Consider the following 16,597-nt stretch of genomic DNA (forward strand, 5'->3'; position numbering starts at 1 on the left):
AGGGAGATGGGCTGCAACTCCAGGAACCCGGTGTCTTGTCCTGCCACAAGCCCTGGAGCCGGATTGTCAATGGGGAGCTCAATGGGGAGGCGTGGGGGCTCAGCCCATGGGAAAATCCAGCCCTTTCAGTCTCTCTGGGCTCTAGTTCCCCATCTGTAACATGGGGAGAACGGCCCTGCCTTGTCCTGCCACGGGCTCTCCGGGGCTGGGACGGTCTCTCCGGGCCCCTGCTTCTCAACCCATGGCCCGCTGGTGGCCCAATCAGCACACAGCTGCCGTTGACGTGACATCCTCAGGGCCATACAGGCAGGATATTGTGTGGATGCAGCCCACAATGGTAAATCAGTTGAGAAGCACTGATCTGGGCAGCGCCCGGCACAACAGGGCCCCGATCTCGGTCTGGGCAGCGCCCGGCATGATGGGGCCCTGATCTTGGCTGGGGTCGGGGCAGCGCCCAGCATGACGGGGCCTGATCTCGGCCAGGGGCTGGGGGTGCTATCATAATACACCTAACAGTAATTTAACAAGGCAGCCTTGCATGGTGAACGCCGGGTACGCAGAGGCTGGAAGGGGACAGGACGATGGCATCGAACGTGACGTTTTTTAAAACTGCACAGAAGCCACCAGGAAATCGCGGTTCTGAGCCAAAGAAAACAGACCCAGGGCCTGTTCCTGCCCCCTTGCCCCAGGCAGGATCCGGGGTAACTGCACAGACGAGGGAAGCACAAGCAGACTCTGGCACCAAAGGCCTCCCATGAGCCCTGTGCTCAGACCCAGGCAGGAAGCTGCAATCAGCAGTCACACAGCAGAGGAAGGACCCAGCACTTTCCGCTCAGCGCACTGGTCTCCCTGAAGCTCCAGGAGCGGCTGCTGGGGGGGTGGGGGGAAGAGGCGGGCGATGCCCCGGAGCTGAGCAAGGGGCGGTGGGGTTGGAGGGAGCATGGACGTACCCACAAGCCTGCCCAGGCTCCAGCAGTAGTCGGCGTGACACAGCACAACCAGGAACAGAAACCAGCAGCCCTGGCCTCCTCCACTGCCAGAACATGTGTGAGAAGCGGGAGCAGGCCCCGCGACCAGGCCCGGTTGGCAGCAGGGTGCGATTGCAGGCCTGAGAGATCCCATCTCACTTGTGGGGGGCAATGGGCCAGCGTGTTACACGAGCAGGCCTGGAGGCGGCACGCTGGTTTGTGATTGTAGGGTCTCAGAGAGGACAGGCTGCAGGCAGCAGTGTGTTATTGTAGGGCCTCTTGTGAATGCTACACAGGCGGGTTTGTGATTGTAGGGTCTCCTCCCCCCGGTTTGTTATCATAGGGTCTCCTCACCCACCAGTTGGTTATTGCAGGGTCTCCTAAGCACTGACCTGCCGCTGTTCATTATCAGTATTTTACAGAAGGGTTCCAGAGCATGAATTCTTTAGAAACTTCAACTCCTGCGGATGAGGAACAAGGCCCACCCAAGAGGAATTAGCCCTTGGGAGTGACTGTGGGTGCAGCTCTAGCTGGCATGACTCAGCCCAGCCTCCACCCTGCCCTGGGCAGGCGCTGCCCTCCTGCCCTGCCTGGAAAGCTTGCCCAGCCTGCCCTGGCTGCACGCGTGATGCTCCGTCTGTCTCCCACACACCATGCCTCCTGCACCTGAAACAGGTCTGCCCTTCGGCCTCACGGTGCAGGGGATCATTAACCTCACCCCTGCTGTGAGCTTTGCCTGGGGGGCCTGGTGGGCAGGGCTCCCGCCTGCCTGGCATGGGTAGCATCACAGAGCAGGGAAGCCTAGGGGCTGGGGGACATGTGGGGCAGGGATGCTGTGCAGACAGACTGGCTCAGCCAGCAGTGATGCGGGGGGTGGGTCCTGAGACTCAGCACTCACCCTTCGCATGCCTGGGGGGGCCAGCCCTTATGCTTGGGGTTCGAGCTGCCCTGGCCTGAGCCCCCCCACCCGTGACAGACATGGCCTTTCCCAGCACCCGCGGTACCTGGTGTGACACGGCACCTCAGAGTAGCATCCTGGACCCCACATGTGACGATGTGACTCAGCAGGGAGGGGGGAGTGTTGACCTGGGAATGTGCCCTGGGGATGGGAGACCTGAGAGCCTGTCACCTGAGCCAGGAGGGGGAGGGGGAGGTAACACCTCTGCCCAGGAATGTGGACGGAGACTGCAGCAGGGAACCTGCTGGGTGGGTTTAGTTTTTCAGGTTGGGGCTGGGTGGAGGAACACAGGGAACCCCAGGGCTGGGGTCTAAGCTCCCTGCTCCCCCAGAAGGACGTGATTGAGGGGTCCTGGTTGTACCCACAAGCTCTGTTGTGGACTGTGTTCCTGTTGTCCAATAAACCTTCTGTTTTACTGGCTGGCTGAGAGTCTCAGTGGATCCCGGGTGCAGGGCCTGGACTCCCCCACACTCCGTGACACCACATATCCCCCAGTCTTGTAATGAGGATCTGTGGTGTACTAAGCATGCCTGGTGAGGTGTCACTGAACATTAATAACCTGTTGGATTGTACGTGTTGTCACTGCATGCGAGGGTCTGACGCACTGCTGTGTGTGTTACTGAAATCCCCTGTGAGGCTGGGAACACCCACAGCCAGCCTTTCAGGTACAAGGGAGCAGCCAGACAGCAGTTAATGGCTCATCAACACCCATCAAGGAAGGAATCCACCGTTCTAGAGACTGTGTGCAACGGAGACGCCCGACCAACGGGGACCGACCAACTCCCACCTCACTGCATAGACCTTTCCAGCACACTGGAGGGAAGTGATGTCATCACTTGGCCTCACTCCCCTCACAACTCAACACCTGGAAACATGGCTGGAGGCAAAGACCGAACTGGGGGAGGATGGTCCCAGCCTGTGTATTGAGGATCTGTGACCTGTTTGTACCATCGGTCAGGGTGAGACATGGCTTGAGTCATCTCCTGCTTAGCTTGCTGAACTTGGACTGCAAATTTATTTTTGTTTCTTAAGTAACCCACTCTGATCTCTACGCTTGGTACTTGTAATCACTTGAATCTCTCTCTGGGCAGTTAATAAATCTGCTTTATATTTTACCTACAACAGGGTGTTTTGGTTGAAGAGCTTGGGAAATCTCAGCTCACTTTACAAAGGCTGGTGCGCGTCCTCGCCACATCGAGGGAGGGGCGGACTGGGTAATGAACTTACGCTGGCCAGGCTTCTGACCAGGGCAAGACAGAACAGCTCTGGGGTGCACGGCTGGGGAGGAATTGGCTGGAGCCTTCTGTTGTTGGTTCAAGTGACTGGGAGATCGTTCATGTACCGCAGCTGGGCATGTCCCTGCTTGTGGATGGCTGTGTAAATGCAGTGCCTGTCAGAGGCTGGTAACTTGACAACAGCATCACAGGGTAAGAGGGGAGACCCCAGGCTGCTCAATCAGCAGTCACACAGCAGAGTCTCTCTGGGCTCAACACTCCCACAATCCAGGCTGCACCCCGGGGACACCGTCACACCTGGACAAACCCAGCTCCATCCGCGGCAGCCCCAAGGGCCAGACCAGTCCTCGCTCCCGCGCTGGCTGCTCCTGGCCTGCAGCCCCAGCACATCACACGGGTTGCGTGGCCACGTGCCACATGCAGGGCGAGGGGTGAGGCCCCCCCGGGGACTGTGCTCCTGCTCGCTTCCTCCCCTCCCCCAGTTTAGGGTAAACCCTTCGGGCAAAAGGGAAACACCCCCCCGGGCTGGCAGCCCCTGCCCGGAACGCTGAGCTCGGGCGCCCTGGCGCCCCAGCCCCACAGAAGGCAGGACAAGCCAGCACCAGGCAGTGCAAGAGCAGCAGCTCTTTAATGGCCGTGCATCGGCAGGATGGGCTGTTTAACAGTCATGCTCCCAGCAAGCAGGAGAAGGCAGCCCCCCCCGCCCCCCCCCCAAGGGCACGGCCCAGCCTCTCTCCTGTCCACCGGGCAGCGAACAGTCACTTCCAAGCCACTTTGCGGCCCCCAGCTGCATTGTGGGAGGGCAGCGGGAAGCTGCCTCGGTGCCAGTCCCCTTTCCGCATGCGCTCAGTGGGGCCAACTCACTCAACGAGCTAGCCGACCAAGAGGCCTCCCTGCGGCGGGCGCCGTCCCTCGGGGCTAGGGGAAGTCGCTGTAGGGCAGCCGGAAGGGGTACAGGGCGGTGTAGCGGGAGTCATGCCACAGCAGCTTCTCCTCCAGGAAGGCGAGCGTGTCCAGCGTGAGCACCAGCGTCTCGTGCTTGAGCATACTGTGCACATTGAGACCTGCGAGAGACCCAGGGCGGGGTCAAGGCGTGCCCAGCCCAGCCAGACTCTGGGCGGTGCAGGGTAGCCCAGCACCCCCTGCCCACATGGCAGCTCCTGCGATGGTTCCTGACCCCTGTGGACTTCCTCCCCTCTCTGGCTGTGCACATTGTTGTGTGCTGACATACAGTCCCCACTCCCCACCCCAGAGCCAGCTGCATCTCAACACCAGGCCAGGGATCCCTCTATAAACAGCCTCCACGCCCCAGCCCAGAGCCAGCTGCATCTCAGTGGGTGAGGGGATTCTCCCCCCACCCACGCCGGGATGAGAGTCATGGAGGGCTGGTGCTTGCGGTACTGCAGGCGGGGGACGAGGTGAGGGCCAGGAGTACGAACTCCCCTTACAGGGCAGTATGCAGCAGGGAGGGAAGGCACCGCGTCCCGCAGGCCAGGGCTCTTGTGAACACCCCCAGCCTGGGCCACTCTGGGAGGCCAGCGTGGTGACTTTGAGGGGCCGTCCCCCGCCCCCTCCAGCACTCACCTAGGGCTGGCACCAGGGTGATGGTTTTCAGGCTGGCTGCTGCCTTCATGATGTTCTCTGGCATCTTGTTGCTGGAACAGAGGCAGAGAAGGAATCGTGAGCTCAGCCCCAGGCTGCCCCGGGGACTCCCCCACCATGCCCGAGACCCTCCTCCAGGCTGCAAGCCAGCTGGGTGCATTGGCACGGGGCAGCAAGGAGACCAGTCCCCACTTCTCTTGGGGAAGGCTGCGAGTGCTACCCCCAGACCCCACCCCTGCAGCGCTCCCAGATCTCTTGCCAGCAGGGGGCGCTCTTCCCCAGCGCTCTCCTCTCCCGCCAGGCCCCCAGATCGTGCCCTCTGCTGGGTGTCTGGGATTTACGGTTCTCCTTGGCTGAGGCCAGAGAAGGAGGCGCCGCATCTCCCCCCACCCACTCCCACTCCCACTCACACGTCGACAATCAGCACGGACTGGCCCCAGTGCCTGTATTGCGCTAGGTCTGCCAGGTACTGGGGGTCACAGGTCGGCATGTCCAGGCCATCCACAATGTGCAGGTTGTCCTGGAAACACAAAACACGCTCGGTACCTTTCAGCTGCTTTACCCCCCTGCCACCATCCCCCGGAAGCAGGGTGACCCCCGCATCCCCCCTCCAAGCCAGCTGAGGCCCTTCCCATCCCTGAGCCAGCCAGACCCACCCCCTTCAGCTGGCTAGGAAAGGACCTTCTAGGAAGGGGTCACAATCCCGCAACCTCCTAGTTACCAAGTGACCAGAATGCCTGGCAACAGGGCCCTGCATCTGGCTGAATGAGATCCTGGGGACCCCAGCCCACCCCTCTTCTATCTGTGAGCAAGCCAAGGGATTGTACACACAGCAGGCCAGGGCCAGAGCAGGGGCCAGAACCCAGGAGTCCTGGTTCCCAGTCCCCCTGCCCAATCTAACCCAGTCCCATAGCCAGGGACAGAAGCCAGGAGTCCCAGTTCCTATTCCCCCCCCTGATCTAACCCAGTCCCATAGCCCGGGACAGAACCCAGGAGTCCTGGCACTCCACCCACCCACCCACCCACACTAACAAGCCCAGCGGCCCACGAGGGCCCTGTACACAGACAGTCGCACACGCGCTACCTGCATCAGCTTGGCCGTCAGCGCCACCTTGAGGCCCAAGACCCGCACTTTCATGGGCAGCATGTAGTAGTAACTGGTGGGGCCCCTGGGGCCATGGATGATGCCGCCTGGAAGGGAGAGGCAGCGGGAGGTCAGGAGGGATCAGTGCCCGGAGGCGGGGGCTAGGAGGCTGCATTCTATATGGCTAGGAGGCCACCTCAGATTCAGGGGCACAACAGGTTCTGCCCTGAGCAGCCCCCCTGCTCCCACACTGCCCTGCACTGACTCCCCATCCAGGGAGCCCGGCCCGGCGCCCCGCCCCCTGTTGAACCCACACGCGCTGCGGCAGCACCAGTCATGGGCTCCGTGGCCCCGTCTGCGCCCTGGCACACGAACAGGAGCAGGGCCCAGAGTCACGCAGCTTCCGGGGCCCTGTCTCCGTTTGCCCCCTGCCCCTCACCCGGTGTCAGGGTCAGGCCGGCCTCTGCCCCAGGTGGGGGCAGAACACACGAGGACTGGGAGCCACTCACCACCGCGCCAGAGGGGGGAGCGGATGCTGCCGTGCCTGGCCCGGCCGCTGCCCTTCTGCGCCCAGGGCTTCTTGCCGCCACCGCGCACCTCCGCTCGCGTCTTCACCTTGGCATAGCTCTGAAAGGAGAGTGCGGGTCAGAGCGCCCAGCAGGAGTGAGCACCTCGGACCCGCCTGACCCAACATGCCCACACTCAATGGGGGAAACTGAGGCACAGGGGAGGGACTCATCCGACGCCACAGAGACGGGGATTGAACCCAAGAGTCCCGACTCCTAGGCCCCCCACCTCTAACCACTAGATCCTGCTCCCTCCCGGTGCTGGGAACAGAACCCAGCTGTCACTGGCCTGTGGGCACTCTCCAGCCCCCTCCTCAGACTGAGGAGCTGTCATTCCTCTCAGGTCCCCACCCCCTGGCTCTGTACACACTCACTATCCTCTTGTAGTTCCTCTGCCAGACTGCGACCGAGTGCAGAATGTCGACCCTGCAGAGGGAAAGCACAGAGAGCAGGGGGTTGGCACAGGCTGGGCTGAGTGAGACAGCAGGCGCTGTGTGTCTGGGGAGCACGCAGCAGGGGGCAGAGCGGCAGCTTAACAAGCAACATCGGGGAGCGAACACCCCAGGGTTTCAGGATTTCTCTCTGCTCTGGGTTGAAATTAGCCCTGGCCAAAGGGACCGGCTCAGCAGCCCTGGGGACAGGATCCCTGTGTTTAAGCTCAAGGCCGGCACTTGGGTGATCCCCTGGGGGGGCCGAGAGCAGTTCTGTCCCCATTGTTCAGTTTGTCTGGCTTTATCTCAGCGCAAAGGTGACTGTGGGGCCCAGGCCAGAAAACAGCTTTGAGACAACAACACCTTCAGATCGGTGCTGACTCAGGGCCAGATCAGAGCCAGCACCCCTAGAGGGGAAAGGCCCCATGTCCCATCCCCTGTCCCCCTGAGCCAGCCAGCCCCCCTCCACCTTGGGGCCAGTTTGGAGCCTGACTTCCCTAAAGTGGAATGGTCCCGTATCCTGTTCCCTGCCCCATTTCCCCTGTGCTGGGGCTGAATTGGAGCTGGTGTCCCCTTAAGTGGAATGGTCCCGTGTCCCATTTGCCCAACCCCCTCCGAGCCAGCCAGGCCCCCAGGTCATTTGTCCAAAGGTTGACTTTGGTTACAGCAGCAACAGTAACAAAATCCTCTCTCCCTGTGTTGCCACGGCTCATTCGTCCTTAACCCGGATACTCCCCGGGCTGACGACGCGTCTCTGAACCGTACCGGGGCATTACTGCAAAGACATCGGGGTGCAGGTCTGCTAGGCCCACATGTCTGTCATCGTAGTGCCTCAGGGACTCCACCCAGGCCTGCATGGCTGTGCGGTGAGAGGGGATTGCAAGGCGGCAATCCCGGAGGACAGGGGCGCTGGAGGTCATCGGGGGCGGCTTTTCTAGGGGACACAAACAAAAGAGGTCTGAGCAGCCACTGCAGAGCCCGCATGCTTTGTGCAGCCACAAGCAGATCACAGCAGCCTCTGGCCAGGAATAACTGGCCCATTTTCAGCCCAGGGTACGTGATGGTCACAGTCCGTCCCGGTTAAACTGATCATCCCTGATTGACAACACATAACAAATCACTCTGCTAAGGCAGGTAGCAGAGGCCAGGTGCTCTTCTCCAGCAGAACCACAACCCACTGCATAATTCAACTCCAACAGCCAGCCAGGCACCATCACACACACAGCAAAGCAGACAACAGAGCGCCAGAGCAAAACTGGCTCTCTGGCCACCCTACGCTCGCTGGCCAGAGCTACCAAACACACCCAAGAGCACAGTCTGCCTGCAACAGTGACCAGGCAGCACCTGGATCTAGTGGCGAGGGCACAGGGCAGAGACACAGGAGACCTATTCCCACCGCTGCCCAGCTGGGTGACCAAGGGCAAGTCCCTTCGCCCCTCTGCGCCTCAGTTTCCCCTCTTGCCTTTGTCTGTTTAGACCAGGGGCAATCAATAGACGGACTGCAGGCTAAATCTGGACCGCCAGATGCTTCTGAATGGACCCCAAAATCTTTTTATTTACTTATTATCATGATTGTTATGTTTTAATTATTTTATCTGGAGTCTGGACCTTGACTATACCTTGAACAAGAAATGTGGACCGTGACAACAAATAATTGACTACCCCAGTAGACTGTGAGCTCTTTGGGGCAGGGGACACCTCTCACTCTGAGTCTGTGCAGCGCCCGGCATGTTGTGGGCCCCGACCCTCTGTCAGGGGCCTTTGCGGTGCCCATCACCGCAAGGGCCCTGAACCACAGTCAGGGTCTCCGGGTGCTACTGTAATACAAATAAACAACAGTACAAACCCCCCACCCCCACCCCGCCATCAGAGGATGAGCTGACCTCTAATGGAGGTTTGGAAGACACTTCCCCTGGGGGGCGGTTATCCCACTGCTACTTCCTGCAGGGTCCCCCACCCTGCAGCAGCCAGTGCTGTCTGCTGTCACACCCAGGAGACTAATCCAGCCGGCTCCCCTGGCCTGTTCCAGCCGTCTGGGTCTTGCGCAATCCCTGCACTTCCGCTTCTCATGGCACCTGCGATATCATCTCAAACCCGGCCACCACACAGAGTCCGGGCACAGGAACCGCAGAGGCAGGATTTTAGAACCACGAACGGGACTCACCCGCCTGGGATGCGGCATCCTGCAGACGTGGGGAGGTTGCGGGAGCCTCGGGACGCCCCGGCTGGCCAGACACGGTGGACAGAGCCTTGGAGAGGAAGGAAAGACAAGGGGAGGGAGGAGTCAAGCTCAGAGCAGCGAGGGGAACGGCGCAGCGGTGGCAGTCGCACGTCGCACTGGTGCGGCCCCAGGCACCCTGCTCCAACGCTGCGCCACCAGGGCCACCCTGGTCCTGGCGAGGGGGAAATCGCGCCCCTCGGCCCCACAGCCTGCTCGGCTGTCCTTGGAGCAGGGGGGGTTGCCTGCCGTATACGCTGCCCCTACAGGAGGGGGCTGCCAGCAGGGCCGGTCCCCGGCCGGCAGAACCGGACCAGCGCAGAGTTTGAACCCCGCACTGGAGGACTTCGCTACATCGCCGGAGAGGGAGGCTCGGGGCGGGGGGCGCAAAGGGGCAGCCCCCTCCTCCCCGCCCGCGGGGCGACGCCCTGCCCTCTGCCCCCCACAGGGCCCCGTCACCCCGAGCGCCCTCTGACCTTTGACCCCGAGAGCCCTCTGCCCCCCACAGGACCCCGTCACCCCTGAGCGCCCTCTGACCTTTGACCCCGAGTGCCCTCTGCCCCCCACAGGACCCCGTCACCCCTGAGCGCCCTCTGACCTTTGACCCCGAGTGCCCTCTGCCCCCCACAGGACCCCGTCACCCTGAGCGCACTGACCTCTGACCCCACAGGCCCTTTGACCCCGAGAGCCCTCTGCCCCCCACAGGGCCCCGTCACCCCTGAGCGCCCTCTGACCTTTGACCCCGAGAGCCCTCTGCCCCCCACAGGACCCCGTCACCCCTGAGCGCCCTCTGACCTTTGACCCCGAGTGCCCTCTGCCCCCACAGGGCCACTTCACCCCCGAGCGCCCTCTGACCTCCGCCCTCTGACCCCCATAGGGCCCTTGACCTCTGCCCCGCCCCCTTTGGCCCCCTCACCCGCGCGGCCGCGCCCCGGCCCCAGAGCCGGCTCCCAGCCCGGATCATGGCGCCCCGGCCCCGGCCCCGGCAAGAGGCGCCGCCGGCCCCACGTGAGCGCCCAGGAACGGCGGCGGCGGCGGGTGAGACAGAGCCGCTTCCGGCGCATGCCGATGACGTATAGGGGGCGGGGCGCTCTCGCTGGGCTTCTAGGGGGCGGGGCTGGAGGCACTTCCGGTTGGCGGGGAAGGGGGAGCGAAGCGGGGAGGGGAGGTGTTGGGGTAGCGCCCATCACGGGGGGGGAGGGGGAGACGGGGGGAGGATGGAGGAGCGGGGGAGGGGGGAGCGGGGGAGGGGAGAGTGGGGGCGGGGATGGGGGGAGCGGGGGAGGGGAGAGTGGGGGAGCGGGGGAGGGGAAGGGGGATGGGAGGAGCGGGGGAGGGGGAGAGGATGGAGGAGCGGGGGAGGGGAGAGTGGAGGAGCGGGGGAGGGGGAGAGGATGGGGGAGGGGAAGGGGGATGGGAGGAGCGGGGGAGGGGGAGAGGATGGAGGAGCGGGGGAGGGGAGAGTGGAGGAGCGGGGGAGGGGAGAGTGGAGGAGCGGGGGAGGGGGAGAGGATGGGGGAGGGGAAGGGGGATGGGAGGAGCGGGGGAGGGGGAGAGGATGGAGGAGCGGGGGAGGGGAGAGTGGAGGAGCGGGGGAGGGGGAGAGGATGGGGGAGGGGAAGGGGGATGGGAGGAGAGGGGGAGAGGATGGAGGAGCGAGGGATGGGGGAGCTGGGGAGGGGAAGGGGGATGGGAGGAGCGGGGGAGGGGAAAGTGGGGGAGCGGGGGAGGGGAAGGGGGATGGGAGGAGCGGGGGAGAGGATGGGGGAGCTGGGGAGGGGGAGAGGATGGAGGAGCGAGGGATGGGGGAGCGGGGGAGGGGAGAGTGGGGGAGCGGGGGAGGGGAAGGGGGATGGGAGGAGCGGGGGAGGGGAAAGTGGGGGAGCGGGGGAGGGGAAGGGGATGGGAGGAGGGGGAGAGGATGGATCTAGACTGTTCTCAGTGGTGGCAGAGGACAGAACGAGGAGTAATGGTCTCAAGTTGCAGTGGGGGAGGTTTAGGTTGGATATTAGGAAAAACCTTTTCACTGGGAGGGTGGTGAAACACTGGAATGCGTTACCTAGGGAGGTGGTGGAATCTCCTTCCTTAGAAGTTTTTAAGGTCAGGCTTGACAAAGCCCTGGCTGGGATGATTTAACTGGGAATTGGTCCTGCTTTGAGCAGGGGGTTGGACTAGACACCTCCTGAGGTCCCTTCCAACCCCATAGTCTATGATTCAATGACCCAGAGCGTTTCTCTGGCCACTGCTGCACAGGAATGGCCACCCCAGGTCGCAGGCACAAGGAGAGTCACTGTCCCAGCTGAGTGCGTCTGAAGAAAAGCTTGTAGGAGCGGAGCAGGAGGATGGGCCAGGAGCCCTGGGTTCGAGTCCTTGGCTGAAGCACTGAGGCTCTCGGGGGGCTCAGCTGCCATCTGTAGAAAGGGGGCCTTGCTTCCTGACTACGGTGAACAACTGAAGTGAGCTGTAGCTCACGAAAGCTCATGCTCAAATAAATTGGTTAGTCTCTAAGATGCCACAAGTCCTCCTTTTCTTTTTGTGAAACAGTGGGATGGGGGTGGGGGGTAATAGGCACCTGTATAAGAAAAAGCCCCCTCAAAACGGGACTATCCCTATAAAAATGGGACATCTGGTCACCCTATTCCTGACTGCAGGGGGAGGGAGCACAGAGCGTGGGCCGGTGGTGATGGGGCCGGAGCAGCACCTAAGTCAGAGCCACGGGTGAGAAATAGCTCATTAGACCAGACAGTCACTTGGTCATCAATAGAGGCTCTAGGTTGTGGTTTATGTTTTTCTTAGTTTCTCACTGTATGTTTCCAAACCCTGACACTTGCTTTTATCTGAAGCTTTCTCTCAAGCTCTCTTCTGTACATTCACTGTAACCCTAAGTGCCTTGTGCTAAGGGAGAGTCTTGGTCTGAGATGAAACCACACCACTGAACTGGTGTGCCCTGTTTCCAGGGAGGCAGTGGATCCGGGTTCGTTGTGGGGGGTCCAGACAATGACTGGACCTTGGGTGTAACGAAGTGGGGTGTGTGAATAGCTCGCCTGACGAGGAAAAGAATTGCCGCCAGCTGGTGGCTGGGAGAGTTTCCTCTGGTGGGCAGACAGGGCTCCCCCCACTATGAGCAGGTGGTAGTGATTCCCCCTGGACACCCCAGGGAACCCTAAGCAGTGTCACAGTTCTGCTGGTCTGATTTCCCTGTTCGAGGATAATAATAATAATTCATAGCCTGCTCTGATTGCAGCCCAGCTCATCAGAGGGTCTCCGAGCGCCTGACAAAGCAGGTCAGGATCAGTGACAGAACGATGCCACCTCGGAAGGGTTGAAGCTAAACTGTGGAGGGGCGCTCCTATCCCAGAATAGGTCTCCATGTGCCGGTGTAACTGTGCCGGGCTAATTACCCTGGGATAAACGGTGACACTTCCCTGTGGAGACCAGCCAGGTTTCCAGTAAGCGCCCGCCAGCAGAGGGCCCTCCAGCCATATTATGAACGTCCTGGTGTTCTAGCGGGACCCTGCTGTGCGAGAAGCATCTGAAGTCCTGAAGCCGAGAGAGCCCCTCCGAGCCTGCCTGGTGGGTAGAGGAGCACTCGGGGGACTCAGCGCATGTATGCGGGATTGTTACTTGTACACAGCCGGAGGCGGGGGCCCCTGCCGAGGACCAGGCCCTATTATGCCCAGGGCTATCGATGGTCCCTGCCCCAGACGCCTCATAATCTAGGTCATGGCGAGCTGTAACAGGTGGATGAGGCAAACAGGATCCGTGAAGGAAGCTCGGGTAGCTGTGCAGCAAACCAGCTGCTGTCTGATAAGCAGGTGGTCTCACGTCTAGACGTGTGGGGGGCCGGGGGAGATTATCTGCATCTCCTACTGTAGGGTTCTTCCAGCTTCTTTGGTGTTGGTCGCTGTCAGAGACAAGCCAGGCTAGATGGGCCTGGGGTCAGATCCAGCCTGGCCATTCCGCATGCTATCGTTAGCTGTTTAGACTCCAGCACGCAGCACACAAGTAGCTACGGAACTCATGGCTGCAGGACACTAAGGCAAATATCTCCAGAGTTCACTGAGACTAAGCTGGCCCTCTAGGGGACCCTTTAGTGCACAAGTGAGGCACACCAGCAGGAGGGTGACACAGACGCTTACACAGTCAGGGCTACCCTTATTCTATGAACAAAGATTCCTAGATTGCAGGGCCCATCCAGTCTGACCCCCGGCACCATGCCAGCCGTAGGACGCCCTGCGTTAATGCCTGGTTGAACTAGAGCAGAGCTTTTAAACAAACCTCCAGGCCAGATTGAAAAGCTGCCAGCGCTGGAGAGGCGTCAGCCTCACGTCTGTCAATCCGGCTCCTCTCCTCAGCCTGTGAATTGCCTCCAAACAGCTCCTCAATACAAGGAGCATTTTAATCGCGTCCTTCTGCAGCTGACACAATGCCAAGGATTTTGATGCAGAGTCACGCGGGGCCTGGCCGGACCTGTACCAGAAATGGGGACCTAATCGGTTGACAGCATCTTATTAGAGAATTCCTATTGACACCAGTGTGGTTTCCTCTTCCTCTGTAAACTGCATGAACCCTTACTGTGAACTCTCACTGTCAGATCATTATAATGACCCTGGACTGGACAAAGCCCTGGGGACAGCTCCAGTACATCCACATTGTGGTGATGATTTGTTTAGCGTTTCGATTGCAAAAGTGCTGAGAGGCCAACTGGCTTGGGACAAACTGCCGGGCGCTGCGCAGACCCCGACCGAGACCAGGGCCCCGTCGCGCCGGGCGCTCCCCGGGCCCCAACCAAGACCAGGACCCCGTCGTGCCAGGCGCTGCCCAGACCCCAACCGAGACCGGGGCCCATCATGCCAGGCGCTGCACAGACGCCAACTGAGTTCAGGGCCTGTCGCGCCAGGCAGGATGCTGCCCAGACATCTAGAAAATGACAGATCTGCCCCAAAGAGCACCAGGTGTATAGGACAAGCCGTAGCCAGAGGATGAGCTAAGTCGGTGGGGGGCAGGGTGAGAAAACGAGGAGGAGGTGTGCCGATCTCGGGATTCACAGTCCTCAGGCGGTGCTGTGACACCCCCCAATGTTCATTGGGTCTGAGGCCAGAGGGACTGTTCTGCTCATCTGGTCTGCCCTCCTGCAGAGCGCCGGCAGCAATCCACCCCCGTGACTCCTGCGGCCAGCCCAGAACCTCTGGCTGAGAGAGAGCCCCTCCTTTAGAAAGGCACCCAGTCTCCATTTAAAGCCTTCGAGTGGTGGGGAACCCACCACAGCCCGGGGTGAGTTATTCCAAGACTTAATGCCTCTCACTCTTAAAATATGCCAGCCAGCTTTGTCTGCAAGATTCCAGGGCTGTCCACAGTCAGAAATCTCTTCCCCAGACGGCCTGTGACCCCCGTCCTGGAGACGCTAACTAGATGGAGCGTCTTTTGCCTCTCCCTTCAGTCTCCCCACGGAGATTCTTGTCGCTGGTTTGGAGCCCTCTCCACTTTGTCATGTCCCCCTAGAAGTGGGGGGACCTGAGCGGGACGCCGGATCCCAGGGACAGGCTGTGAGGTGCCCAGAGAAGGGCTGGTGCCCGTTGTTAATCTAGGTCCAAGAGAATCTCGGCTCCTCTCCCCAGGGGCCTGCAGGTCAGCCACCTCAGCCGGGAATCGGCCCACGACTGTGAGGGGTAAGAGCAGGATGCTCCCGGCCCCTTCCAGAGTTGGGCCCAGAGCGAGGTCTCCACCCCACGTGGCACCCTCCAGCCCGCGGAGCGGGCTGCTGGGCAAGGTTGTTGGCCGGCTGGCTCCCACTCTGATTTCTGTCTGTGACCACGCTGTGCAGCGGAGCACACGGGGGGCTAATTTTAGCTGGTTTGTTTGGAGAAAGCTGAGATTTCACCAGCTGCAGCTTCCCCCCTCTGTCTCCTGTCTGGGCTGGGCTTGCCAGCTGCGGTTACAGCCAGGGCTTTCTTCGGGGCTTTCTAAACTGCCTGGGGGGGCCTCTGCGGCCAGGGCAGGGGGGCCCACAGAGGGCACCCAGCCTGTGGGCAAGACAGGGCCTTGCCAGTGCTGTGCCAGCTGCTGGACCCATGTGGGCAGCTGGACCGTGGGCTCATGGAGGAAGGGGCAGTGTGGGGCCCAGTGACCCTGCCCTCTCCTGTGCCCTGTGAGGTTTGTCCCCCGGTTCCCACGGAGGCGGTGCTGCCCCGAAAGGGCCCCCGCCGCTGGGGCAAAGGGCGAGGCGGGAGTCTGAGTTCGGCTGCAGTGCGGCTTCTGCCCTTGCTGCGTTCGCTGAGCCCGTGGCGGGGCAAAGAGCCCTGCGCTCTCCGCGCTCGGCTCCGGGTACAGCCGCCCCGCTCTCTGCCCCAGCGACTCCCCCCGGCCGCCTCCTCTGGGACCAGCAGCGCCAAGGCTCCCGTGGGAAAAAACCCATCGCCCCCCGCAACACCCGTGACCATTGGACCAGCACGGAGCGCAAGGGAATCACCCCCCCGCTGAGCCCCCCCCGCTCCCCGCAGCACGGCCCCCCTAGTGCCAGGCTGGGACACTGCGGTCGCACCCCCGCTGAGCCCCCCCTGCTCCCCGCAGCATAGCCCCCCTAGTGCCAGGCTGGGACACTGCGGTCGCACCCCCCGCTGAGCCCCCCCCGCTCCCCGCAGCACGGCCCCCCTAGTGCCAGGCTGGGACACTGCGGTCGCACCCCCGCTGAGCCCCCCCCGCTCCCCGCAGCACGGCCCCCCTAGTGCCAGGCTGGGACACTGCGGTCGCACCCCCGCTGAGCCCCCCCCGCAGCACGGCCCCCCTAGTGCCAGGCTGGGACACTGCGGTCGCACCCCCGCTGAGGCCCCCCCGCTCCCCGCAGCACGGCCCCCCCTAGTGCCAGGCTGGGACACTGCAGTCGCAACCCCCGCTGAGCCCCCCCGCTCCCCGCAGCACGGCCCCCCTAGTGCCAGGCTGGACACTGCGGTCGCACCCCCGCTGAGCCCCCCGCTCCCTGCAGCACGGCCCCCCCTAGTGCCAGGCTGGGACACCGCGGTCGCACCCCCGCTGAGCCCCCCCGCTCCCTGCAGCACGGCCCCCCCTAGCACCGTGCCGGGGCCCACACTGACTACGAGATGAGGGTGCCCCCTACTGACCCCCGCAGCACCATACCCTGGGTGCCAGGCTAGGACCCCAGGGCCAACATTGCCTGCAAGGGGAGAGCACCCGCCAGCTGAGTTCTCCCATTCGAGTGCGGAGCTGGCCGAGCCCCCTGACCGGCCCCCCGCTTGTGGGGCTGCAGAACTCTGGTAATTCCTGCCCCCACCCCCCAGCCCCGCACCATGATTGGCGACCAAACCCGCTGCCCTGCCCCAGAGTCAGGGCGGTTCTCCCCCCCACCCCCCGCCTCGTCAGGAACCGCTCTGGCTGGGGTGAGATCATTGCGGCCTGGGACCACTTCACGTCTGGGTTTGTTGACTTCAGCGCTCGGGGAAGCAGAGATAAATCCCAAGTGTTGAGGCCCTGGCCGGTGCCAAATGAATTCCATGTGAGCTGACTCTGAGATAGCGCGT

General features: G+C 62.1%; 1 protein-coding gene across 3 annotated transcripts; it reads right to left on the minus strand.

The window, feature by feature from the left end:
- Positions 1–3,765: 3,765 nt before the first annotated feature.
- Positions 3,766–10,114, minus strand: MRPL4 (mitochondrial ribosomal protein L4). 3 transcript variants are annotated; one of them, XM_073318718.1, is made up of 9 exons: positions 9,979–10,114; positions 9,009–9,093; positions 7,610–7,778; positions 6,788–6,839; positions 6,357–6,474; positions 5,848–5,954; positions 5,174–5,283; positions 4,746–4,816; positions 3,766–4,225 (listed from the first exon to the last, which is right to left on the minus strand). In XM_073318718.1, the coding sequence occupies exons 1-9, from the start codon at positions 10,024–10,026 to the stop codon at positions 4,080–4,082; spliced, it is 906 nt and encodes a 301-aa protein (XP_073174819.1). In that variant the 5' UTR covers positions 10,027–10,114; the 3' UTR covers positions 3,766–4,079. The 3 variants fall into 3 exon arrangements, with proteins under 3 accessions (XP_073174819.1, XP_073174820.1, XP_073174821.1); XM_073318719.1 differs by lacking the exons at positions 9,009–9,093; positions 9,979–10,114 and adding an exon at positions 8,728–8,988; XM_073318720.1 differs by lacking the exons at positions 9,009–9,093; positions 9,979–10,114 and adding an exon at positions 8,464–8,659.
- Positions 10,115–16,597: the final 6,483 nt, after the last annotated feature.

Source organism: Lepidochelys kempii, chromosome 20 (assembly GCF_965140265.1).
Source record: "Lepidochelys kempii isolate rLepKem1 chromosome 20, rLepKem1.hap2, whole genome shotgun sequence".
Lineage (NCBI taxonomy): Eukaryota > Metazoa > Chordata > Testudines > Cheloniidae > Lepidochelys > Lepidochelys kempii.